Source organism: Ctenopharyngodon idella, chromosome 12 (assembly GCF_019924925.1).
Source record: "Ctenopharyngodon idella isolate HZGC_01 chromosome 12, HZGC01, whole genome shotgun sequence".
NCBI lineage: Eukaryota > Metazoa > Chordata > Actinopteri > Cypriniformes > Xenocyprididae > Ctenopharyngodon > Ctenopharyngodon idella.
The window spans coordinates 2,467,522-2,495,470 of NC_067231.1; the positions used below are offsets into that span (position 1 = coordinate 2,467,522).

The 27,949-nt window shown below is 35.0% G+C and overlaps 1 protein-coding gene and 1 long non-coding RNA gene across 3 annotated transcripts in view; one reads left to right on the plus strand and one right to left on the minus strand.

The window, feature by feature from the left end:
• pemt (phosphatidylethanolamine N-methyltransferase) overlaps positions 1 to 27,949 on the minus strand; it is a 74,456-nt gene that overhangs the window by 40,837 nt on the left and 5,670 nt on the right. For both annotated transcript variants that reach the window (XM_051914266.1, XM_051914267.1), the window contains exon 3: positions 30 to 145. In XM_051914266.1, coding sequence (XP_051770226.1) covers positions 30 to 145 — 116 coding nt within the window. The remainder of the gene's footprint in view (positions 1 to 29; positions 146 to 27,949) is intronic.
• Positions 1,326 to 4,568, plus strand: LOC127523509 (uncharacterized). The gene is made up of 3 exons (XR_007932886.1): positions 1,326 to 1,576; positions 2,618 to 2,734; positions 3,740 to 4,568. It is a non-coding gene; the product is annotated as an uncharacterized LOC127523509 (long non-coding RNA).

Consider the following 27,949-nt stretch of genomic DNA (forward strand, 5'->3'; position numbering starts at 1 on the left):
AATACAAAGGCAGTGGTGGATGTTGTTACCTGTGGCTACGGTAAACATTGAGGAGCAGGATGAGAACAGCGAGGGAATAACAGGCCACGTACGGACCGCCAAACAGCCGGGTCAGGCCTCGTGTCCTGTGCTCCCATCTGGCAACCTGAAACATGAACAAATGCAGTCATACAGCAGCCGCACAACCACATACACCTATTTGAATGAAGTTCAGAGACTCGTTCTTAATTATCAGGGGAGATTGGAGGGCAATTATAACATTTCATACCATTTCTTTACCTTCTTACAGTGAATCAGAGACCACTGCAACTGCTGCTAGCTGTCATCTATTGGTGAATGAAACATTTATATGTACAACCAGGGCATAAAACTAACTGACTTTTTTTTTACCGGCCAAAACTATTTTTTTAACAGCCATAAAGCAAAAACAGGCAGTTATGACACCAATATTTTAGATGCTAGTGAAAATTCACAATTCTCTATTCCAATTTCGATACCACAGCTAAAACTACTAGCTTAAAGGGTTAGTTCACCCAAAAAAGAAAATTCTGACATTAATTACTCACCCTCGTGCCGTTTTACACCTGTAAGACCTTCATTCATCTTCGGAACACAAATTAAGATATTTTTGTTTAAATCCGAGGGCTCCGTGAGGCCTACATAGGGAGCAATGACATTATTTAGTTTTTTTTTTGGTGCACCAAAAATATTCTTGTCGCTTTATAATATTAATATTGAACCACTGTACTCACATGAACTGATTTAAATATGTTTTTAGTACCTTTATGGATCTTGAGAGAGGAAATGTCATTGCTCCCTATGTAGGCCTCACGGAGCCATCGGATTTAAACAAAAATATCTCAATTTGCGTTCCGAAGATGAACGAAGGTCTTACGGGTGTAAAACGGCACGAGGGTGAGTAATTAATGACAGAATTTTCATTTTTGGGTGAACTAACCCTTTAACTAATATCATTTTAATAGCCTACATTTTCAAAGACAAGTAAACAGTCAGTAATAAAATAAGAACAAATAATCAAGCAATAGCACAAATAACTAATGAAACAAAGATACAACTGAAATTAAAGCTGCAAGCAGCGATGAAAGGGCCCTCGCACCCGGGGCCACCACCACCTGTTGGCCTTAGGAAAACAGTGAACAGTGGGTGACATGCATGTAAGTGAGTAAATACAGGAGAATTACGGCAAAGTCATTTCAAAGTGCCACACTTCCTGACATCAGACATTGTATGCCTGAGTTACAACAGCTTCCTCTTTCATGGTGAAACATCAGATTTTGTCAGGCCGCCACGGACACGCCCTCCAACAAAAACTCAAGATCTTTGCAATTTAACATCACTAAGGCTTTAAGATTAGACTGACCAAATATGATGTTGATCTGATTAAATCTCTAGGATGAGTTAGTTAAAATACAACGACTGGAAATGGCAAAAACTGCAAAAAAATGTTGCAGAGAAAGAGAAAGAGAGTTCAACTTAGTATGTGCGCGCTGTCTGAGACGTGGTGTTCAGGGCGCGCACTTTGGATGTTTTGAATGTTGAAATTCCCACATAGTGTGTGAGTATCGAATTTCCTTTTGCATGTTCTAGTGCTTGAATATTTACAGTGGTAAGGCTTAAACTCTTGTGATGATGCAGCACTGACCGTCAACTGTACAGAGCGTTGTTCACGTTCATGTTCTCACAGCATTGCATTGTTAGAATTATTAAAAGTCAAGTCAAGTCACCTTTATTTATATAGTGCTTTTTACAATGTAGATTGTGTCAAAGCAGCTTTACATTGATAACTGGTAAAAATGTTACCAGCCATCTGGTGACTGACACAGTTTCATATACTTGCCAAACACTGATTTTAGTAAGTGTTAATTGGCATTTGGTGCTTGACAAGTGTTAATTTTAGGCCCTGTGTACAACTAATAAGTGTCCCATTAGTAGACTTATATAGTGAGAAAGACTAGACACTTTAAACCTTAATATTTAAAGTTCTCCCATTATGCTATTTTAAAGTTTCCTAATTTTGTTTTGGAGACTCATACAATAGGTTTACATTCATGCAAAGTCAAAAACACTTTCTCATTTTCTCATAATACACATTGCAGCATCAGCTCCTTTCTCACAGTGACTGAAACAGTTCGATCAAGGATCCGGTCCCTTAAACTCCTCCTTTCCGAGAGCCTGCTCTGCTCTGATTGGTCAGATGGCCCAGTCTGTTGCGATTGGTCGATTGCTTACAGTCTGTGATGGAAACCAAACGGCCATTAGAATATCTGAATTTCAGCTCTTCCTCACTGCTTGATACACAGTGATACGAACAGTATTTATATCATTTTTTACCTCTAATACACGACTATGTCCAACTGCCTTGCGCTCTGACAACGGAAGTGATGTCTCGCGCTTATACTTCAATGAGTGCGAGACATCTCTTCCGTTGTCAGAGCGCGTTCAGACCTCACCAACTGGATGTGCAAGGCAGTTGGACATAGTGGTGTATTAGAGGTAAAAAATTATATAAATACTGTTCGGTTTCTCGAACTGTGTCGTCATGAGCTGCAGGGTTTAATTTGGATTTGTTTGTGCATGATTTTTTTTATTCTCATAGATGGTGTTACCGTTTCAATGCATTATACGACTGACAGACCGCAACGGTTGGAGTTAAAAATCATCATTTGTGTTCTACTGAAGAAACAAAGTCACCTACATCTTGGATGCCCTGGGAGTAAGCAGATAAACATCAAATTTTCATTTTTGGGTGAACTATCCCTTTAAGGCTGGAATTACTGATTACTCATTTCAGGCAGTTCTGAATCGCTTCTTTCTTTTAGAAGACAATAACTCCATTTCTCTGCACTTTGATTTTTGAAACTTTGCAGAACTTTTATTCAAAAACAGCTGTATTACACACTACATGAAAGGTAATATCTGAAAAAGCATAATGGGGCACTTTAAAATAAGTGTCAGAGTGATACAATTACGATTAAAACATTAACCCTAATTAATGTCTCATTTATTCTGTACCTAATAGATAATTAAAAGATAACAATATCATTGCAGTGGGTGAGACAACCCAAACTACAAATAATGTTTATATCAGATTATCTTATGGACTGCTTTTTTACCATTATTGTTGGCTGATTTTCGTTATTATCCAGTCCAATCAAGTATTTTAATTGTTTTTTTAATTGCACTTCTAAAAACAAAGGTTATTCATTAGCATCAATGGTTCAATGAAGAACCGTTTAACATCCATGAAAGGTTCTTTGGGGAACTTAAGATGGTTCTTCTATGTTGTTGCTGCGAAAACCCCATTTTGAAACCTTTATTTTTAAGTGTAGAAAATTAGTTTTGTGTATTATTTTTTAATAAAATTATGCAGTCACACTTAATGTTATACAAATATACAATATTTATATATAATATAAAAATTATATTTTTTATGTATATATGGGAAATTGCATGGCTAAACCTGAAGTATAATATAACATTAGCATATCTTGTTTAACTGCTAAATATCTTTACAATCATTTAAATATCCTACAAAGAATTGATGGCATGAATATTCAGCAAATCAAATCATGTTTCTCCAGCATATTCTTTTAAGGATCTCTCTCACAATAATTAAAGCGACCTGTCCTCACACAACCTGAGTTGCCTTTACTTTTCCTACATGCATAATGTACAAACAACAGCTTTTAGAATTATTAATGCTTTCTTCTTTCTACAGAACCCCCCTCTTCCCTGGCCTTTTTCTTTCAGGAGCCTCTCAAAACACACGCTGAGGTTTTGTTTGTAATCACTCTCCTCACTGTATGGATATTCATAGTCCGTGCCTGTATCGTGGGCAGATGACGACCTGTTGGAAAAGCAGCTCTTAGGTGAATTAGAGCCCAACCTAAACCCTGCTGAACCACATAATTAATGAGCAGAGAGTCTCTCTTCAGCTATTCCCAGTTCAGCCCGGGTCACCGGCACCCGCGATTACAGCAGACAAAGTGATTAAGAGTATCGCGCAGTGCCTAATTAAGAACTTTTGAGAGGACGATGAGAAGCCAGATGGTGGTTATGTACTGAAACAATTTTACTGGCAGATAGAAATACTGGCAGAAACTGTTTTGCTTTGCAAATCCTGTAGGTCAATCTGGGTGACTGAGTCTGCTAATTGGGAAAAATAAAAGTTTTGACTTTAGCATGCTATCAAATAGACATGCTAATGCAGACACTCATATTTCACAAGATGGAATAAATGAGGCAGAATGTGGAATAAAACAGCAATTTGTTTGAGGTGTTTTGCCAAATATATAAATGAAACCACCAGCTGTAAATCAGCTCAGAAAGTAGGTTAAGATAGGGTAAAACATTAGGATAGGGTAAAACACAGCTCAAAACATTAATATCTGTTTTATTAATTGTGAATATCAAAATTTGTGAGATTTATTACATGAACTTTTGAGTTTAAATAATCAATTGTTTTGTCATGGGATAGTGATATGAGAATTTATTTTATGTTGAATATAAAAGCTATTAAATATTATTAAGATGTCAATCATCAACCAAATGACCAACCAGATTTTGGGGCAGAAAACCCCCCAGTTGCATGTTGTTGCTGGTGTTTTTATTGTTTTATTTCATAATTATTATAATTCAAGGAGTTTTTACTAACATTCCATGAATTAGATGTGAATTTCAAACATATTCAATCTGAATTCATAGGCTATTGTAACATCTTTATTTAATATATATATATATAATTTGTTTGTAATAATTTGTAATAATATTTCACAATATTACTGTGAAATAATATTCTGAAATATTATTAGAATTTAAAATAACTGTTTCCTATGTGAATAGATGTTAAAATGTAATTTATTCCTGTGATCAAAGCTGGATTTTCAGCATCATTACTCCAGTCTTCAGTGTCACATGATCCTTCCTTCCTATCAAAAACATAAATAAAATCTGAATGATTACAAACGTTTGACAGGTAGTATTTTATTTTATTATTTTTTGGGTCATATAATAATTATACAGTGTAATTTATATATTTACTTGACTAGGACTCTAGTCAAACATCAAACTAAATTGCAACTATTATCCAACACCTGGGCAAATGCTTTGGGAAACTATTGGAAATGCTGAGACTGAAAACTGGAAACAGGACATGATTACTTTTGGTTGTTCTGTTCCAGAGTGAAAGTGGCAATTTTGGCACATGGACTATCCAGAAACAGTTGTGCAACGTGTTCGTTTCATAATCTCAATCAAGGGTTTCCAAGATTACCGTAACAGAGTGCACTAAATCGAAATTATTTGATATTTCTGAAGAATTTATGGATCACTAATATGCTTGATCAATGGACTGAACATCCTGTATATGGAAATCAAAACCAGTGGCAGATGCTGATATAAATATGATGATAAAGGATCATTAGGATTCAATTTTAAGCAGCTGGACAGAAATCCATCCAGCGGTGTGTGTGTGGGGGTGTGTGTGTGTGTGTGTGTGTGTGTATAGAGTCCAGGCCTCATTAGAAGTGTATTATGCACGCCGGCGCTCAACAGAACAGAACAGAACATGCAGCGACGGTGTAAATGATGTCAGGACGGCGCCACCATGATGTTCATGTTAATAAAGCTGTTGCTTTGGTCTGCAGAGGGACACTTTTGACCCGATAAACATGAACGTGCTGCTACAGATGTGTGTAGTAATTATATTAGTGAAATTTCTCCCTTTCAATTTTTAATCTCTTTCAGTTTTCAGGCACAAAGACAAAGTTACACTTATGAATAATTATAGAAAAATTACGGTATGGTAATTCTGTTTTGCATACATGAAATAATGGCCATAAAGAAAAAAAAAGACATCTTCACCTTTTACTGTAAAAGATTTTGTAAGCATATTGCTGTAGATATGCTTGGAGTCAATTGTTTTATTTGTGATACAGGACAAAGTGTGTGGACATAAGATATGTATTTGAACCAGATATAAAATGTCCATTCATTTCGATGATACAGTTTTAACATAAACAAACTAACTATAACTAACCAAACTAATAACATGATATGATGCAATTCAGTCATGCATAAAAGACACAGGTAAGATTTCTGTCTCAAAAAATAATAATCATGGGATAGTTCATTATTAACTATTTTCATCTATTTGATTTAATTTAAATTCTCATATTTTCAAAATGCATTTACAAATCGCTTAGAATCAGCATAAATATGCTCATAGTGGAAACAAAGACATTCAGGTAAAATTCAGTAACGTGTTTTTGTCATTTTATTAGTTTCTCACTTTTTTTAAATATTACTATTCAGGGTTCATTTGTATTTATTTCAGTTTTAGTTTTAATTAAAATTTTTAGTTAAAATAAGTAAAAATTTTTAAATTAGTTTTAAAAGGGAACCTATAATGCCCCTTTTCACAAGATGTAATATAAGTCTCTGGTGTCCTCAGAATGTGTCTGTGAAGTTTCAGCTCAAAATACCCCACAGATCATTTATTATAGCTTGTTAAATTTGCCCCTATTTGGGTGTGAGCAAAAACACGACGTTGTTGTGTGTGTCCCTTTAAATGCAAATGAGCTGCTGCTCCCGGCCCCCTTTCCAGAAGAGGGCGGAGCTTTAACAGCTCACGCTTTGGCTGCTCAACAACAACAAAGCTGAGAATCTCACGCAGCCAAAATGAGGATTGTCAGTAACGGTGTTCATCCTTACATTGTTCAAACCGGAGTCGACACTGATGGAGAGACTCAGGAAGAAGTTACAACTTTTAGAATGAAACTGGATGTTTCTGAATGGTTAGTGGATAAATTTATGTAGTTGCTGTGGAGTTGATTCAACTCATCGACTAGCATGTGCCGTCATGTTAATCTTTTGTGCAAAACCCGTATGGACGGGATGCCAACTATACATAGCATACCTGTTTGCCAAACAGAGCCATACACACCAGGCTAACGTTTATGATTGCTATCAGACGCTGTGAATGGTCTCGCTCGGACAGAAACGCTCCTTTTTTGGCAATCGAGCTTGCAGAACTTGCAGGCTATCTAAGCTAACGAGACTCTAAACAGTGTTCTGTGCTCGTCTGTGCAGCCAACGACAGATCAGTTAGCATGCTTTGCTCGAATTTTTGCCATGGCATTAGAACTATGGGTGGGCATTTTTGGCAATTTTTCATTTCGATCATCGATAGGTTTCAAAAACGAGTAATCGAGTACTAGGGGGGCGGGGCGTGTGCAGGGGGCGGGGCATGGCCGTCATGGAGATAATGAAAATATCTGAAGACTGTTATGAAAATGAATGTTAAAACTAAAAATATAACATGAAAACCTGTCCATGAAAACATGAACACGTGATTAGAACACTGTTAGATTATAATTATGATGCAGCGATGTTATTAAGAAGCATCTAAAAGGAATAGTGGAAAAGGAATAGTGACTTTATGCCAATAAACTGAAGCCCTATGATATTAATCAGATAACTCAGATACATAATATAGACGTAACATTACAACTTGTATCTGCAAAAAAAAGTATGCAAATGCCAGTGAACTTTAAGTTGCGTGCTATAGCGAGAGAAAGAGAGAGCTCCCGCCGTGATGGCTTTCATTTCACAGAATTTACTATAGATTTCTATAAAGTTCTCATTATAATGCTATGTTTATGGCAGATTTGTGCTTTATTTTCATCTACATTATTATTATTACAACTTTCATCTGCAAAAAGTTTGTGAATACAAACCGAAAGTGTAACTCCTATTGCGCTTTAAAGCGAAAGCCAATGAAACGAAAGCACAACAAATTCACATTCTATTAGGCTACATTAGTGTCACTATTGTCATTTTTTATTTATTCTAATATTTCAGCAATATTTTGGATTCAATTTGCACTTTCTGATCAACCAAAATGTTTTTTTACAGTATGAAAATCACTGATGATCACAGGCGCCGATTTATGTTTCTGCTGGTGGGTGCCCTCTCTTCATGAGAAAAAGCACATTGAGATTCATGACAGGACAAAGTTTGAGCGCGTCCGAGCAGAGATTCGTGCTCGTGAATTACATGGATGTGCTCTTGTGTGCGTTAAAAATGCGCTCTCAACATTAACTAAATAGAAACTGCCTCAAATGGACTATAAAAACAAAAAGAAAGCCGTGTCTGAAGGCTTCAATCAATTTTTATTGGTTGAAATTAAATGAGGATATCTTGTGTTTTTCCGTGGGTGCTCGGAGGCTCGGCGCCTATGCTGATGATTATTGTTAAATTAATTATGAATACAATTTAAAGGATATTTTCAGCACAAGATAAAAGCTTGGCTTTTGTCTTTATTTTTATATATTTTAAATATAGTTCAATTTTTAGTTCAAAAATTTAACTATATTTTCCTCTATCTTGTCAAAGTGAAGCCAGACATTCTCTCTCACGTCTTTTTAGACGCATATCTGTGAGAAGCTAAATAATCAGAGCTCAGGGCGCTGCCCAAAGTAACCAATCGTTTACATGATCGATCGTCGCTGTCACAGTCGAGTACTCGAGTACTCGATCGCTGTTGCACATCCCTGGTTAGAATTGGTACACCATTTGTGCTTGCGAAAACAAAATGGCGGCGCCATGGGTGGAAACGTGCAGATTAAGGGGTGGTAAAATTATAATAAGATCCCCTTCCTACGTCACAAAGGGAGCGAAGTCTGAGGGGCTCGTTTTTTCACATTCTTGCAGAGAAAGGCTTACCAAAACAAAGTTACTGGGTTGTCCTTTTCACATTTTCTGGATTGGTAGATGCACCGGGGACCCGATTATAGCACTTAAACACAGAAAAAGTTTTTTTTTTTTTTTTTTTTGTAGGCCGTAATGGAGCATAACTTATTCCTCTTACCACAAGAACTCAAAAGACGATGCTGAGTTTAACCCGCATAAACACACAATCTCAAAGGTGAAACGTCATAAACAGTGGCATTTTGACACCTCTCTTGAACTCAATCCTGTAGTGACGCACGCACCATCCAGCCTGCAGTCTGTAATTACACTGAAAATATCCTTAATTAAAGTCTCGTTACGAGACCATGCATATGATGACTCATAGCTACATTTTCTACTCTCAAACCAACAAAGATTGCAAGTCTATTAGAGTTTTTGTTAATTAAATCGTTCCGTAGCTTCAGAGAATGACAATCCTCCCACGCAGAAACACAAAATATGAACTAAACCACTTAGGATCCAATTAAGATTTACTAAAAATGGAAACTGAATACCAACAGTGGGTACGTTACAGTAAGTAGCTGACAAAATGCTTTTACGTCTGTATGTGGAATAGAGACAACATAACATGCGTCTTTGTTATGTAAGACTTTCTGCTGAGGAAATGACAAAACTTTTAGAAGAAAACATCTATTACAGAAGCGGCTGGCAAACACTTGTAGTGAAATGATAATGATGTCAAGGGAGAACCTGGTAGTATTAAAACTAACTGAAGTGGTCTGTGAGGGGTTCTGTATCCGTATTATATCTGATTAAAGTGTCAGTAGGAGCTTTTATTTGTGGCAATCTTATCTGACATCAGGGTAAAGTATGTACTTGATGCACCGTCCCCCGTAAGTGCACTGGCATCATGACTGCATCAAACATCAATGTAACTGTAATAAGTTGACTGCAAACACTGGGGTTTTGTTCATCCTCAGAATAACAGATCACCACTTGATAAAATTTGCATATGTGGAAGATTCCTGTAGCGAACCTTCAGTCTCTCTCTCCCATTTTCTGTTCATCTTTCATCACTAGAGGAAAATAAAAGAGTGTCTGAGTGCAAATCTGAGGAGGAAGGCATATTATCTTTTGAGAGATGCATATGCCCACTGGACTGGACTTTCTTGGTAAACATGCTAATGTATTTGATACTTTTGGACACTTCAGTCGCACTTTGAAATGTATGAATGTCATTGCATTGCATTTGATACAAAATAGCACATCAAGTTCACTAAAACAAAACAAACAAACAAACAAAAAAAAATTTAAATATTCAAATAAAATAAACATTACCTGGAATAAAACTTAAACATTTTATTTCAGCTAGTTGTTAAAGCAACAGTTCTCATTTTTATTTAGTTTAATTGATTGATTGACTAAATTAATAAATAAGTGACTGAATAAATAAACAAATAAACAGTAAATAAATAAATTCATAAATGACCTACTGAATAAATAAATAATTGACTGAATAAATAAATAAATAATTGATTGATTGACTAAATTAATGACTGACTAAATAAATAAATGATTGAATAAATAGATAACTAATTCAATAACTGAATGATTGAATGAATAACTTAATATATAAATAAATAACTGACTGAATAAATAAATCAATAATTGACTTACTGAATAAATAAATAAATAAATAAATAAATAAATAAATAAATAAATAAATGACTGAATAAATAAATAAATAAATAAATAAATAAATGACTGAATGAATTAAATAATGTTACTTGTTTTGATTTATACATATATATGCACATTTTTAAGTGTGGCCGCTGTATAACAGCCATCTCCTCTCTTTTCTCACTCCCTCTCTTTCTTTTTTAATCCGCTCCTCACCAATCCATCCATCCATTCATTTGTCCATTTATCCTCCATGCTTCTTTCATCCATTTTCCTGTTCTTGATCAGATTTTAAAGGCTGGAGCGGGTGGTCATTCACGGCGCTCATCTGAGGCTGATTTGTGCCCGCTTCAGGCCCATCAGGTGGGCATCTCATCTCCAGAGCTCAATAAAAACCCTTATGTAACATAATCCTGCTGTCTAATTGGGCGCACAGCATCTCCATTCATCTTCCCCGTTGTTATTTCCATCAAAGGCACCTGTGAAGCCCTTAGCGGTCAGTTTACAACATTCCTGTAAAGGGAATGCAGCAAACACAAAATACTGCATTAATATCATGCTGAAAGAGCCGTTTGATGGAAAACACATCAGCGAAAGCACACCGCATGCTTCTTCAACACCTCTCCTGTATGAACTGTGTGTATTACAGTGCTTTACAGGACTCTACATTATGTAATATGCAAAACAAGAGTAAAATGGATTAAATATCAGCACCACATCAGTTATTGATCAATAGTTATCCATATTTCATAGAGTATATTATACTGGTGCTGTGCCTAAACTCATTGAAGCATCATAACTTTCAAGAGACATTGCCAAAAATATAGATTCTAGTTTTTACTGTTAAAAAAAAAAGTACAGATTTTTAATATCTGCCAGTTATTGTTTATCAGCCATTACATGATGTTTATTGGTTTCTGACAGAATTTTATTATTGTGGATCCCTACTAAATGCATATGTGATCAGAAATTATCATTTAGATACAACTAGAAGCATAAATAAAAGATGCAGACTTGTTTTGTCAATAATTTTTCATTATTTAAACGTAATGATGACACTTGACAATAAGGTCCAACACAAGTCTTTGCATTAACTATAACATTAACTAACAATGAGCAATAGATTTGTTACAGTAATTATTAATCTTTCTACAGTATTTTACTAATCTAAAATGCATATAATAATAATAATAATAATATAAAGACATTTTGAGGAATTCATTCCTTATCAGATGAATGATCACGTCCAGTGACAAATGAAGCCAAAAAGTTGTGCACTTTCTGACTTGCAAGCATTTTAGGTTTAAAAAAGAAAGTAGGCCTACATGAATCATTCTTGTGTTGATGAGTGTGTTTCAGTGTGTGATAAATGATGTTTTATTAACAAAATTCGGGAGGAGCGCTTTCAAATGATCCTTTCAATCATCACGTCATTCCAACCAGCTGTCAGCAATCTGTAATCAACATGTCTACCCAATCAGCATAAGTGGAGGGCATTATAAATACGCAGTCGACTCACCCATGTTTCTTGACAGTTTTTCAGCATCCCTCCAACACCCCGTCTCCCCACACTCGCCCGGTTATCTTCCTAACCAAGTCTCACACTCGCCTGGTTATCTTCCTAAACCAGAATACGGGGGGAGTACTCTGGGTTCGGGCCAAATACCGAGCTCGGAGCCCTCTCCTCGGACAGCACGCTAAATACGCATACCATTTATTTATCTGACTTATTTGTAAGTGTGAACTCATGAATGGTGCAAATGGAGCACTATGTCATACTGTGGATCAGTATGAGACTGAAATTGCTGATAAATGTTGCATGTGATGCATTAGAACACAAGCAGAATGACCAAACACACACACACACACACACACACACAAGATCACACTGTCAAATCATTTCAAGCCAACAAGAACAAACACAAAGGCTTTATCACACAACACTATTACTGGAATGACCTTATGATGTGAGAAAATCTCACTGGAGGCAAATGTGCTTAATATTATAATATTACAAAAATATCAAAAAGTTAAATTTGTCTCCTGCAGAATTTATAAATGAACTTAGGAATAGACTGGTAACACTTTACAATAAGGTGTTATATATATATATATATATATATATATATATATTAGTAAATGCAACAGTTATTAAAAGCATTGGATTAATGCTAAACTATTTACTATTAAACTTAATAAAAAATGTTTAGTTCATGATAACTAATGCATTAATGTTAACAAACCTTATTGATTAGTGTAAACAAGTGGAATAAAGTTTACATGCAGAGATCTTTTGTTTAATACTGTATTTTATGGCAATACAACAAAAAACTCTGCACACCAACATCATCATCATGTGAATCTGTGGATTCAGTTCGACCATCTTGAACTCAAAGATTTCTCACATCTTCTTGACCGTCTAATGTCCTGAAGGCTTTTTCTAGTGTTTTCGTGTTGTCCATGCGCATGAACAGCTGACGATGTGTCACACACTTAGCATGTGATAGGGTTAATACACACTTTTGCCAGAGATATTTCAGTCAGCGGTGTTCTCCTCTTACGAGTTGACAGACAGGAAGACTCCAACTCCTACTTGAAATCTTGTTATCAGTTATCATTTAGGAGATCAGGAACACAAAGCTGAATAGAAGAGTTGCTGTGTGCTGCAGATGGAGAGACAAAAGAGTGATAGTACTTTGGAAATTCAACTTCTCATGCACTTTATCACTCAAGTGATTTTTTACATTAATTGCAAAAACACTTGAGTCGTGTTCAACCATGTCTCTGCCTTTCTCACATAGAACAACCTACTGGACAGCAACCAGTCTGGCTTCAAAAGCGGCCACTCAACCGAAACTGTGATTACTGAAGCTTTGAGACTGGCAAGAGAAGCTTCCAAATCATCAGTACTCATAGATCTGCTGCTTTTGACACAGTTAACCACCAGATCCTCCTGTTAACCCTCATGAACCCTCATGAACTGCACTCCAGTGGTTCAAGTCTTACCTCTCAGGTAGGTCCTTTAGGGTGTCTTGGAGGGGCGAGATGTCTAAGTCGCAACATCTAGCTACTGGGGTGCCTACTGGGGTGCCTCAGGGCTCAGTGCTTGGACCAATTCTCTTCTCCATTAACATTACATCACTAAGGGTGCTTTCACACCTGAGCGTTTGTTTCGGAACCTGGTGCATTTTCTCCCTTGGTTCAGTTATGGCATATGTAAACATGACAATCGCACTTGGATCCGCACCAAAACAATTGCTCCAAGACCGCCTGAACGAGATGGTCTCAGCCCGATTGCAAATGAACTCTGGGGCGGTTTGCTTGTGGTGTGAAAGCAATCCGACCCAACGGACCAACAAACTAAATTATATCACATTTCATAATGGGAAATGTGTTATATAAAATGCAGCAGTGTCCGATTCTGTGAGTGAGCACATTAGTTATTGCAGTTAAAATCCAAAGAGCACCTTTTCATCTTAAAATGTTGCATAATTGCGCTTCTCCGTGCATGAATGTGGTCCCCACGAAGCCTTGATTCCTGCTCTAGCTGCATTATAACATTCATATACTGTTTGCGTGTGTCTCGACACAGTTAGCCTACTAGACAGCGCTGGGAGATAAAGAGAGAGTGCGCTTGAATTAATACAAATGTAGTATATAATTTAGCAGCCACTCCAGTGGCTCAAGTCTTACTTCTCACGTAGGTTCTTCAAGGTGTCTTGGAGGGGCGAGATGTCTAAATCGCAACATCTAGCTACTGGGGTGCCTCAGGGCTCAGTGCTTGGACCAATTTTCTTCTCCATCAACATTACATCAGTAAGGGTGCTTTCACACCTGAGCGCTTGTTTCAGAACCAGTTGCATTTTCTTCCTTGGCTCGGTTCGTTTAGGCATATGTAAACATGACAATCGCACTCGCATCTGCACCAAAACAATCGCTACATTCGTATAGTGTTTCAATGTGTCTCGACGGTTACAAAAAAAGTCACAATAAGCTCATGAAGCGAATTTGTCAATTGTTTTAATGGATGACGCAGAGGAAACTCTGACCAAAAAGAGGACAGTTGTACACTCATGTGACTTGCATAAACACAAATTGGTACACTTTAAAATATTGTCTTGTGAAAGCGAACTCAACCAAGAAGAAAAAGCAACATTGTAACAAATTAAGTCCCTGTTTCAGAACAATGCAATTGATCAACAGGTGTGAAAACGCCCTAAGATCTGTCATTCAGAAACATGGCTTTTACTATTACTGATATGCTGATGACTCAAAACTCTGCCTCTCATTTCAGCCGGATGACGGTAGTCGCTCACATCTCAGCCTGCCCGACAGACATTTCTTGCTGCATGAAGGACCATCACATTCAACTCAACCTTGCCAAGACAGACCTTCTTGTAGTTACAGTCAACCATATCCATTTTGCTTTGCTCATCAACCATAACTCCTTCCAGAACAACAAGGAACCTTGGAGTTGTGATTGATGATCAGTTAAACTTCACAGACCACATTGCTAGAACTGCCCAGGCCTGCAGATTTGCCTTTTATAACATTAGGAAAATCAGGCCCTTCCTATCAGAGCATGTTACATAACTCCTTGTCCAAGCTCTTGTTCTATCCAGACTGGACTACTGTAATGCTCTTTTGGCAGGCCTTCCAGCATGTACTGTCAAACCTCTGTGACTGATCTATAGTGTGGCACCAAGAGTGGTCTTTAATGAGCCAAAGAGAGCGCACGTCACACCACTCTTCATCAAATTACACTGGTTGCCAATAGCTGGTCGCATCAAATTCAAGGCACTGATGTTTGTCTACAGAACATCCACTAGCTCTGCACCCCTGTACCTAAACTCATTACTTACGCCCTCCTCCAGAAGCTTGCGTTCTGCAAGTGAACAGCGCCTTGTGGTGCCATCCCATAGAGGCACAAAATCACTGACCTTTACTTTGACTGTTCCCTGCTGGCGGCTTGAGCTGTCTAACTCAACCTAAGCAGCTGAGTTAGATTTTCAAAAACTGGCAAAAGACATGTTTTTCATCAACACTTGTCCCATTAGTACTAACACTTTTTATTCTTTCTATTCTACCTATTTTTATTTATCTAAATAAAACCTTGCTACATGTGCTGTGCTAGACTAACTTGTCACAGCGCTTATTGTTGCCCTTTTGTTGGTTTAACTGCTTCTATTGTTCTCCTCATTTGTCATTTTGGATAAAAGCGTCTGCTAAATCAGTGTTTCCCAACCTTTTTTTGCCACGGCACGGTTTTGAAAAGTAAAAAATCCCATGGCACACCACTATACAAAAAATATAACAAAATTGCACAAACATGCATTGCTTCAAATGGCATATAAAAACTAGATATTATATTAAAAGTAGTACTCACATTTAATGTGAAACTTGAGCCTAAGTCAGGTAGGAACATAATAAGGTCATAGTATGATGTTGGTGATGAAACAAATTTAAATATTGTCCGTGTCGTAGAATTTGGTATTGTGGCTTTATATAGCTATGGTCAGACACTTGCACGTGTCATTACTATAATATTAACATTTAATGAAAATCAAGCTCAAATTGAGTTAGGAGGTTTTTGACCAGCAATTGACAGATTGTCACTGGAACAGCCTCATCTGAGGCAGTAAGTGCATCGGATTACGTTTTCATCAACATACAGGATTTAAAGTTTATTGTAGCTATATGGGCGCTCAGTTTTTCTTGTTGTTGAAATCTCACAATCAAAATCTTATGATACAAAAGATGTGCTATGCACAGGATATTTAAAACAGTATGCTTCAACTAGACGGCAAAGGCTAAGATTGTTCTCCACTCTTCAAATACAATAAACGTTAGCCTTTATGGACATAGTTTTTCTTGAGTAAACAAAACACTGTACTTACACAAACATCATTTATTTAATTTACCCTTGCATTGCAAACAAGCAGAGATCTCCAACTCCAAACCGCACGTGGCACATTCTAAATGGAGGCGGGTGGAGTTATGAGGTTTGACTGACAGCTTGAGGAGCCAATGGAGTTACAAGTTTTAGTCACATTTGATAATTTTCCACGGCACACCTGACAACCTGTCACGGCACAGTGGTTAGGAAACACTGTGCTAAATGATTAAATGTAAATGTAATGTACTTTTCTATTATTATTTACAGTATTCACCCTCCAAACCTTTGTTTCAAACTTGGCTGCCATTATCTTTTTTGCTAAAACAAAAGTATAAAAGCACTTTTTAAGTACTGCAGATCTTTTCAGTACCCCCAGTTTTCGCAATTCTGCAATCACAGAACACAACGCAAAATCAACAAAATGCGATCCTTCATAATTAATCACACTTAAAGTTGACACGTTAGAGTGTTAAAGAAACATACATGAATGAGAAAATAAAGTGAGGGATGTGCATGATGTTAAAAAGTGTTATTAAGCACGATAATCCACGAAAGAGAACTCAATGCTGTACTTGCGCTGACTGACGCATGTGCACAGAAAGTTGCCTCTCACAGACAGTGTGCGATACCAAATTCAGTTATCTTTCGCAGCTTATTATGCTTGAATAGTCAAATACACACACAATTTTATCAAAATGCCCATCGTGTGGAGGATTCATGTAAACCCAGTCGGTTGTGTCCTAAACAAACGTAAACAGTTGGATGAAAACTAGATGTGTAAGTTTATCAGATCCATGCATTCAGTCTTAAAGTGACACCAGCCTAATAAAAGTCTTAAAGTACTCTTTATTTCATATCTTTGTCCTATTGTTTTAAATTAGCTTCTTTGTTCGTGTTGTTGTGGTCACCATTTACATCTGTCTGTGGGTTTTGCAAATATTTAACCAATGAAAAGTATTAAAAAGAGCTGTGACTAAACCTCGTAACTTCACTGGATCCTCAAAATGTTGGTTAAACCTCATGACTCCGCCCACCTCTATTGTGAATGAAGTGCAGCACATAGCTTGGACCGTCTCTGCTTGTTTGCAATTCAAGGGTAAATAAAGAACTTGTTTGTTGAATATGTACAATGTTTTCTTTACTCAACAAACACTATATATAACAGCCAAAGTTTTATGTATTTGAGGAGTGGAGTAGAGTCTCTTAGTCCAGCATCTGATCGTGTCATAGTCAATTCTGACTTAAATAGCCTGTGTGTAGCACTTTGTCTTTAATAACATGAGATTTTAACCAAATGACAGAAAAAACAGAGCGACCACATATAGCTACAGTAAATTTTATAACCTGTAAGTTGATGAAAACATAATGTGATGCACTAACTGCCTCATATGCAGCCTCAAACATGCATGTCCGAAATTCGGTGGTTTTTAACTCCATTTGAGCTTGATTTTGTTAAAATGTTAATATAATGATACACTCAAGTGTCTGACCATATATAAAGCCACAATATCAACTTTGACAACACTGTGTTTAATTATTTCATTTCCATTTCCTGAGAAGTAGCATTTCTGGAGATATATATATAAAATCAAAATGTTTTCATAAAAGTCTGGAAATTGCTGCCACAAAGTCATAAAACTATATACTTAATGAAACTATGAGACCACTGATTATCAGTGTTACTCATCGGCCAGCTGTTCCTGGAATCATTGTAAGCCAGAAATGTTTCATTTATTCACATAGTCAGAGCCGAGCTCCCATTTCTTTTACCTCTGTGAGGCAATCAGTAGCTCTTCATCGACATTCAGTCATTTGAGGTCGGCACTGATCTCACCGCTTTTCCTTTTTTGTTATTTGTTCTGGGTTTTTTTTTTTTTTTTTTTTTGGTAGTAAGCTAGTCTTGTTAAAGTTTTATGAAAGACTTTAAAGAATGCATGAAATGTCTTGATGAGCACATGGGTGGATGTAAGTCATATTAAAAAAAAAAAAAAAAAAAAAAACAGACATTGGTGCTGATGGCCTCAAATATATTAGAGAGCTGTGAAGAAGTGTTTATGCATTATAAAGATGCATGATTTTCAGGAAAAGATCTGTGATTTTTCTGATAAAAAATTTAAAATTTGAATGAATGATTAAAAAACATTCCAGGTTTGCTCTGCTTGTTCATAAGGCTGCACAATTTGACCAAAAAAATTGTGATTATTTATAAAAATGGCTATATAATCAAAATAGTATTGTTATTATTTATAATAAAAATAAAAAATATAATAATATAATATAAATACTAATACTTACAATACTAATACTTCTAGCATTCTTAATTTCTTAATTTTCTTACTATTTTTATATTATTATTATTAAGTAAAAAAAAATAAATTACTATTTAAAACAAAAAAAGATTTTTTACTATTGTAATATTTCACTGTAAAATAAAAAAAATGAAGTATTTAAGAAAACATATATGTTTATATATATATATATATATATATATATATATATATATATATTTATTATTATTATAATTTTTTTTTAAAATACCTTTCACATAAATTCCTCCAAATATATTCCAGGACTAGATTTTCCAAGTGTCTGTTCCAGAATCCAGTGCATGACACAGTTTCATGCCCATGTAAGGTTGTTTTAGGTTGCAGTTAGGTAGAAAATGCATCCAAAAATAGCAACCTCTCCACATCTACTGAGATGATGGCATCCAAGAAATCAATTAAGCCTCTGTCAGTCAAATAAAGTAGTGTAGAGTGCCAATTAGAACTTTCATGCCGCTGGCTGGCCATCATTTCTATCACAGAAAAGGGAATAGAATTAAAAATATGAAGCTAAATATAGACGCTGTAGTTAGAAATAAAATCTGATTCACGTACTAAACTGCAAAAAAAGAAATGAATGAATAAAAATACAAATAAATTAAAATAAACTATAAAATAAAAAACAATTCTGAACACAAACTCAGATCTCTGTCTGTTTCCAATACAGGCAGACTTCCTGTCCTACAGACCTAATTATTGCTCAAACGAGATCGAGTCCCTGTTGGTAGTGTAAGTGTGTCGGAGGAAGTAAGGAACAGAGCGACGATAAACGGATGTTCATGCTGTAATAATCAGGACCTGCAGTGCTGTGGCCCACATAAGAGACGCACACCGGAAATCTTTGGCCACAGCAGGGGTTTGTGACAATAAAGCTGCCAAGTCAAGAAAAGATTCCATACTTTATTCAATATGCAATACTAGAAGTGTAGGAAATACGTTACTATTAGAGGCGTAAAAGTCGTATTTTTAGGACAATTTCACACTAGAGCTTTAGGTGTAGACACCAGTTTGACGTCAGAGTTTTTTTGGCTGGTGTGAAAGCGTCTGCTTGAGAAGATGCTGCGATATAATTAGTTTTCACACCAGTAATTGTGAATGATATAAATGTTTAATTCATGTCACTTGCATGAGTTTAATACTTTCCGAGCTTAATACACATTAAGCTTTAAGAAGCCATAAATCTACATTGGAAATGGAATCATAGAATAAAATGTACAATGGAAAGGATTTGCAAACAAATATTCCACAGGAATTGAATCACATGAATACTTTAAATATATATATTTTTTAGTCCACTTCCCAATAACACTGCTGTTGTATATTATTATTTAATACATATATTTTTTTTAATTATTAAAAAATAAAAACTGTTACATTTTCTTTATAAAGACATTTCTAAATCATACAATGAAAAGTACAATAAAAGGTTTTGTAAACAAATATTTTTAAATATTAAAATATTTTTCTTTTTGGCTATACTGTTTTTAGTCCACTTCCCATTAACACTGCTGTTGTATATTTTAAAACAAGTACAGTATTATTAAATTTATTTAAAAGATTATTTTCATCAAATGTTATTTTTTTATAAAGAAATTTTGTAATCATACAATAAAATTACTATTTATTGTACTTAACTATTTTTGTCCACTTCCCATTAACACTGCTGTTGTATATTTTATTACATTTATTGTTTATGATTTATTTTAAAAAATATTTAATTTTTTTTTTTTTAAATCAAATGTCAAATGTTAAATTTTCTTTAAAAAGTAATTTCAGAATCATACAATGAAAGGTACAATAAAAGGAGTTTTAAATATTCAAATATTTTTCTTTTTGGCTTACTATTTTAGTCCACTTCCCAATAACACTGCTGTTGTATATTTTATAGCAGGGTCATTGACGAATAAGGTTTTTAAAAATGTAAAAAGAAAAACTAATGGAGATATAATTCATTTTGAAGTTTTATTAAGTGTTTATATGCAGTAACAATGAGATTATGTGGTTTTTATAATCAATTAACACTGCTTTTATCATGTTTTACAAGATGGACAAAATTTGTCACCAAAAAAGTCATTCGGTTTAACCAAAATTTCGGTTTTACCGAATGACACTTTTGGTTATACCGAATGACGATATTTTCAAACAATGCTAACAGGCTGATATCTAGCTAGCTAGCAAAAGAACAATCAAACATTTTATATTTAGTACAAGTTTTTAAAATATTACAACATTTTCCATGTTTTATAGCAGTTGTACCAAATGACCTGATGTTTTGGGACATGCGTATGAGCAAGTGAAAACATGAATTTTTCAAATAGTTAAGAGAAAGTTACTGTGCTTCATGACCATGTGGTTTTTGAAGGTGTCTGAATGATGTCACATCCTGTCACATGATATTGATCGCATGACTCGATCCAAAATGGTCCCTTTATATTGGTTACTCCAAATGACATCAATGAAATTCATTTTTCCGGACATTCTTTCTCATAACAAAGCAACGACTTCTACACATAATTTTAATACCATTTTGCACTATGTTGATATATGATGTTATAAAATCATGCCAGAATAAAAAATATTTATAACATTTTAAGATATTTTAATCACAAATGAAATGGCTGTACTGGCCTTTGGACGGTTAAACCGAATGACCTTTTGACACTTCAAAATCTTTAAAATACCTTTATATGTAGCAAAATATAATTAAAACCTTTTGGATTCAATAAAAGAGTTCTAGTTGTACTGCCTTACATACTTTGGATGTCATATCTTTGTTTTTTATTATTATTAAGGCCTTTGGACGAAAAAAATGACCCGTCACGTCATTGACCCAGCAGTATTATTTATTTTACAATTATTTAATATTTTTTTAATCAAATGTTAAATTTTATTTATAAAGAAATGTTGGAACAATAAAATGCTTTGTAAACAAATATTACACAGAGGGAGAATTACATGAATATTTTTAAATATTACAATTTTTATTCTTATTTTACTATTTTTAGTTCACTTCCCAATCCCATTAACCACAGGTTAACACACACCTTCATTTTCTATGTTTTTAATAGTTTATTGTGTTTACCGCAGTACAAACGGCTCAAAGCTAACGCACATGGACTAAAAGCCACAAAACATTTAAAAATGCACAATAATCCAAAATAATCGTAATTAAATTAAATAATTGTAATCGGCTGATTATGCAATAATCACAACTTGCCCTGTCTCTGCAGTAAGTGCATATGCCAACACGAGGAACAGAGCGGCTCCTGTGAGCTGCTGCTAAGCTCAGGCAGGATCTGTGTGAAGCGAAAAGGTCACGCCGAAGGAGAGGACATCTCGATCTCCCTTAACATACTCTTTCTACTCCGGCAGGAGAACACAGGGAAACAGCGTGTTCCCGCATTGCAGGAAAATGAACCTTCATGTCCATGTTTTTTCAGTTCAACTGCATTATCCTACAGGGCACTTTATAACATATTTTTCAGTGCCGGTGTGTGATGACGTGCAGCATCACTAGTACTATTGCTCATAAAGTTTGGCACACATCTCGTCCCGCACCGTTGCACCTGTGCTACAGAACGATTCCTCACGGCGTGCAACTAGAAGTCCTGCTTCAAAGGTGCCAAAACAAAAATTATGCATTTAATATTTTTAGGAATTTGAATTGTATGAAATAAAATAAAAGTTAAAATATATAATCATTATATAATTACAGGTTTTAATTTTACATTATCTAATTTGTATATAATTTGTATATTTTATAGAATTTATACTACCAGCCAAAAGAGACATTTCTGATTTATTATCAATGTTAAAAGTTTTTGCTGCTTCATATTTTTGTAAAAACCATGATACACAACCATTCAAAAGTTTGTGGTCAGTAAGATATTTTTTTAAAAAAGAAAAAAAAAAAGTGAACAAGGCTGCACTGAATTGATCAAAAGTGACAGTAAAGACATTTATAATGTTACAAAAGATTCTATTTCAAATAAATGCTGTTCTTTTGAACTTTCTATTCATCAAAGAATCCTGAAAAATAAAATGTATCACAGTTTCCACAAAAATCTGAAGCAGCACAACTGTTTTCAACATTGATAATAATCAGAAATGTTTCTTGAGCATCAAATCGTCATAATAGAATGATTTCTGAAGGAAGTAATGATGCTGAAAATTCAGCTTTGATCACAGGAATAAATTACATTTCACTATATATTCACATAGAAAACAGCTATTCGAAATTGTAATAATATTTCACAATATTACTGTTTTTACTGTATTTTTAATCAAACAAATACAGCCTTGGTGAGCAGAAGAGACTTGTTAAAAAATACAACCTTAATTATTCAATAGTTAATTTCACTGCTAGTGTATAATTTAATATTTATTTTTAAATATTTAAAATATATTTTTTTACATTTTTTCAAACATATAAATAGATTTTTTTAATTAAATGTAACATTTTTATTATAAAGCAATTTTGGAACAATAGTTCGAAATTATACAGTTATTAAAATTAAACAGAAACTTCAAATTGGTCTGTAATTTTCAACTCAAAAAAAGAAAATGTAAACCTCATTTATGTCAGCCAGCTAGATAATTTCACCTGACAATGTTGATAAGCAGAACCAAAAAATAAAGAAAACCAAATTACGAGGCATAAAAATGTATATACATTATGTAAGGTACAACACTTGGTCAATAATTCACAACACTCACAAGCATTGGTTTAAAAAACAAAATCCTTGTTTTTTTTGTTTTTTTTATTGTTATCTCACCTGGTAGCTCCTACACGACCTGCCATATACTCTGCTGCAAGCCTCTCGCACCCATTACCTCTGAAATAACACTGCATTTGTGCAGTAATTTCTTTAAAAGGAACCCTAATGTTTGCTTGAGAGTGCTGAAGGCTGTAACTAAAAAAAAAAAGGCCAAAACTTCTTTAGAAGGACTACGCACTCTAAATGGTGTGCACTAATAATGCAGCATGAAAGCAGGGAAAGTGCTAAAAGAAGAAAAACAACAAACAAGTGCAGATGAATGTTGGTGGTGCTTAAGGAGAGAGGTCCATTGAAAGCTTACTCGCCGCGCTGTGGTTAAGTGTGTCTGAGTGAGTGTTTCGTGTGTGCAGATACATCTGGTTACAGTCAAACAAAGAACACCATTTGCAAACCTGCATGCATAAAAGACCTGCTGGTCTAAACCTACACAACAGATCCAAGATCAGCTCTTAAATCACCACTGGGCTCAATACAAGTTAAATTGAATCGACAGCATTTGTGACAATGCACAAAAAAAATTTGACTAAAATTTTGTTTAAGTTACAGTGAGGCATTTACAATGAAAATGAATGTGACCAGTTCTTGGTGAAGTTTATTTTATAAAATCTCATTAATTCTTCCATTAAAATGTGTGTTATTTGAGCTGAGCAGCTGTTTAAATCATCATGAAATATACATTGTGCTAAGCTATACATTAAAAGTAGGTCCAAAATTGTACATGTAACACAAGAAATTGCATTTTAATGAGAGCAGTAACTGTAAAGAGAGACTATTGATGGGTTATTAATGTACTTTTATTTATATAACGCTGGTTTTGCACAAAAGGTTAACATGACGGCACATGCTAGTGGATGAGTTGAATCAACTCCACAGCAACTACATAAATTTATCCACTAACTGTTCAGAAACGTCCAGTTTCATTCTAAAAGTTGTAACTACTTCCTGAGTCTCTCCATCAGTGTCGACTCCGGTTTGAACAATGTAAGGCTGAACACCGTTACTGACAATCCTCATTTTGGCTGCGTGAGATTCTCCAGCTTTGTTGTTGTTGAGCAACTGAAGCGCGAGCTGTTAAAGCTCCGCCCTCTTCTGGAAAGGGGGCGGGGAGCAGCAGCTCATTTGCATTTAAAGGGACACACACCAAATCTGCGTGTTTTTCCTCAGACCCAAATAGGGGCAAATTTGACAAGCTATAATAAATGATCTGTGGGGTATTTTGAGCTGAAACTTCACAGACACATTCTGGAGACACCAGAGACTTATATTACATCTTGTAAAAGGGGGAAGGGGGAAACTTTTTGGCCACTTTGTATAAAATACCAAGATACATTTTGTGTATCACCATTCAGCCTAAAAATATCAGATATGATTTTTGGTTCATATTACCCAGCCCTTCATTGTAATGGTGATGACTTTAAACAGAAAAGGTTAATAAGTGATTTTTTTCACACTATAATCATGTTAACATCAGCATTATTACAGTTTAAAAAAATATACATTTTCAATACTTGAAATAAAATCAACATTTTATGTCAGACATTTATGTCAACATTTCTCATCTTCATTTATTTTGATATACTAAAATAAATAAAACTAAAACAAAAATGAATAATAATAATAATAATAATTATATATATATATATATATATAATAAAATTACAAGAACATGCAGCAAAATTACTAAACTTCAAACGAAAACATGAAAATAAAAACAATTCAAAATATTAATAAAAGTTACAGTAATAATAGTATCTCACAAAAACAACACTGGTTAACACACATATTCTTCTGAAATAGTGAGTATTGTAACATTGTAACAGATTGGCTCCATTCACTTCCATTGTAAGTGCCTTACTGTAACCCAAACTGTTGCTTTTTTTTAAAGAAAAGGGGTGGAAAAGAATTTGTGGTAATCAACATTTTGCCACGCGCATGCTGTCGATTGAGATTAACTCATATTGAACGCAGAACACTCCTTTAAAAGCATCCCACTTTCCAGATGGTGTAGTTACCAGCATCTGCCATGACGGGATAACTGGGTCATGCTAACCAGCCCAAAACTGACCACATGTCCTACATCTATCTCAACCAGATCCTGGATCAGACTTTGAAAATCAATAACTACCATAGCAGCACAACCTCCATGCACGCTGACAGCAAAACAACAGGAAGTTGTCTTGTCCATAAAGCCGATCCACCTGGGAAAGGGACAAAGAAGCCACCCAGGGAGAATGATTCTGATAATAAGCAGCTTAAAGATTAGTCGAGTCCCACAATGCACCTGGCAGACAATGGCATACAGATCTGTATTATCCACAATGACAGCCCAGCTCAGCATGACATATGACTCATATTCACAGATAATAAAGTCATTTCACAGATGCAGCGAAGTAGAGGAAGGGAAATCTCTGTGATACGATGTGTTAATGTGACGTGGTGTGAATATATCCAAATATAGCAAACGTTATAGGTGACTGAAGTATGAATTATGAATGTGTAAGATCATTTTGTAGATGGCGTAAGTGTAGTTATGAGATATTTTGAAGATTAACACATTACCAAAGCAATGTATAAAAACCTTTTAAAAACCTCACAAAGTCACAATTAAAGTTAGATTAAATTAACTAGTAGCACTTTATGATAAGGTCCCATTAGTTAACATTAGTTAATGCATTAAAGGGGACATCGGATGCCCATTTTTTCAAGATGTAATATAAGTCCCCAGAATGTATCTATGAAGTTCCAGCTCAAAATACCCCACCGATCATTTATTATAGCATGTTGTAAATGCTCATTTTGAGTGCATGCAAAAACATGCTGTTTTCACGCATGTGTCTTTAAATGCAAATGAGCTGCTGCTCCCTGCCCCCTTTCCACGATCACAGCTCCTGCCTGCATCGGATACTCTGCCAAATACTAACAAAACATCGGCTTGGTTTTGATTATCATCTATATCGTGATCACGCTCAGGGATATTGCATTTCTTCTTCATCATGTAAGTTTATTATTTGCATGCGTTTTAAAGCTATATCAGTTTAACCCATTTAAGCCCACCGCATTGTATAGTTGACATTTTCCTTTTGTAAGTATTTTTCTAGATGTTATCCATGTTTTATGCTTCAATGACATGCAAGCAAACAACCAAATAAAGGATTTCAAGAACAAAAAAAAAAGGTATTCATTTTCTTCCTGTCACATGAGGCTGTCAACTTCCTACCCCTACTTCCAGGAAGCATGGCAAAGGCAGACCCTCCCAAAGAAAAGAAATTTTCATGTTACTATTAAGTATTTTTTTTTTGACATATATATTTATCTACATAATCATGAAGTTCTCTAGAATCATCCAAACAAAACAAATCTTACAAGTGATCTATAGTTGCCGGTGGGCAAATGACTTGTAAGTAGATATAGCATGGGGAAAATGGGGTACACTGTATTTAATGGGTTAATAAATCAAGGTTATTGGTCTTGTTTAGTGCTTTTTGCTTTCATAATATTATATATTGTTATATATTATATATTGTTGTTTGTTTATATTTATTTATTTTGTTATATGTGACCCTGGACCACAAAACCAGTCATAAGGGTCAATTTTTTTGAAATTGAGATTTTTATATCATCTGAAAGCTGAATAAATAAGCTTTCCATTGATGTATGGTTTGTTAGGATAGGACATTTTGCCGAGATACAACTATTTGAAAATCTGGAATCTGAAGGTGCAAAAAAATCTAAATATTGAGAAAATTGCCTTTAAAGTTGTCCAAATGAAGTCCTTAAAGGGTTAGTTCACCCAAAAATGAAAATTCTGTCATTTATTACTCACCCTCATGCCGTTCCAGACCCGTAAGACCTTCATTCATCTTCGGAACGCAAATTGAGATATTTTTGTTGAAATCCGATGGCTCAGTGAGGCCTACATAGCCAGCAATGACATTTCCTCTCTCAAGATCCATTAATGTACTAAAAACATATTTAAATCAGTGATCCGAATCATGATTCGATACTCTGATTCATTATGCTCTGAAGCTTCATGAAGCAGTGTTTTGAAATCGGCCATCACTATACAAGTCGTTATTTAGTTTTTTTGGCGCACCAAAAATATTCTCGTCGCTTTATAATATTAATATTGAACCACTGTACTCACATGAACTGATTTAAATATGTTTTTAGTACTTTTATGGATCTTGAGAGAGGAAATGTCATTGCTCCCTATGTAGGCCTCACTGAGCCATCGGATTTCAACAAAAATATCTCAATTTGTGTTCCGAAGATTAACAAAGGTCTTACGGGTGTGGAACGGCATGAGGGTGAGTAATAAATGACATTATTTTCATTTTTGGGTGAACTAACCCTTTAACAATGCATATCCACTCACAAAAATAATTTTTTATATATTTACGGTAGAAAATTTACATAATATCTTCATGGAACATGATCTTTACTTAATATCCTAATGATTTTTGGCATAAAAGAAAAAAAAAATGATAATTTTGACCCATACAATGTATTGTTGGCTATTGCTACAAATATACCCGTGCGACTTATGACTGGTTTTCTGG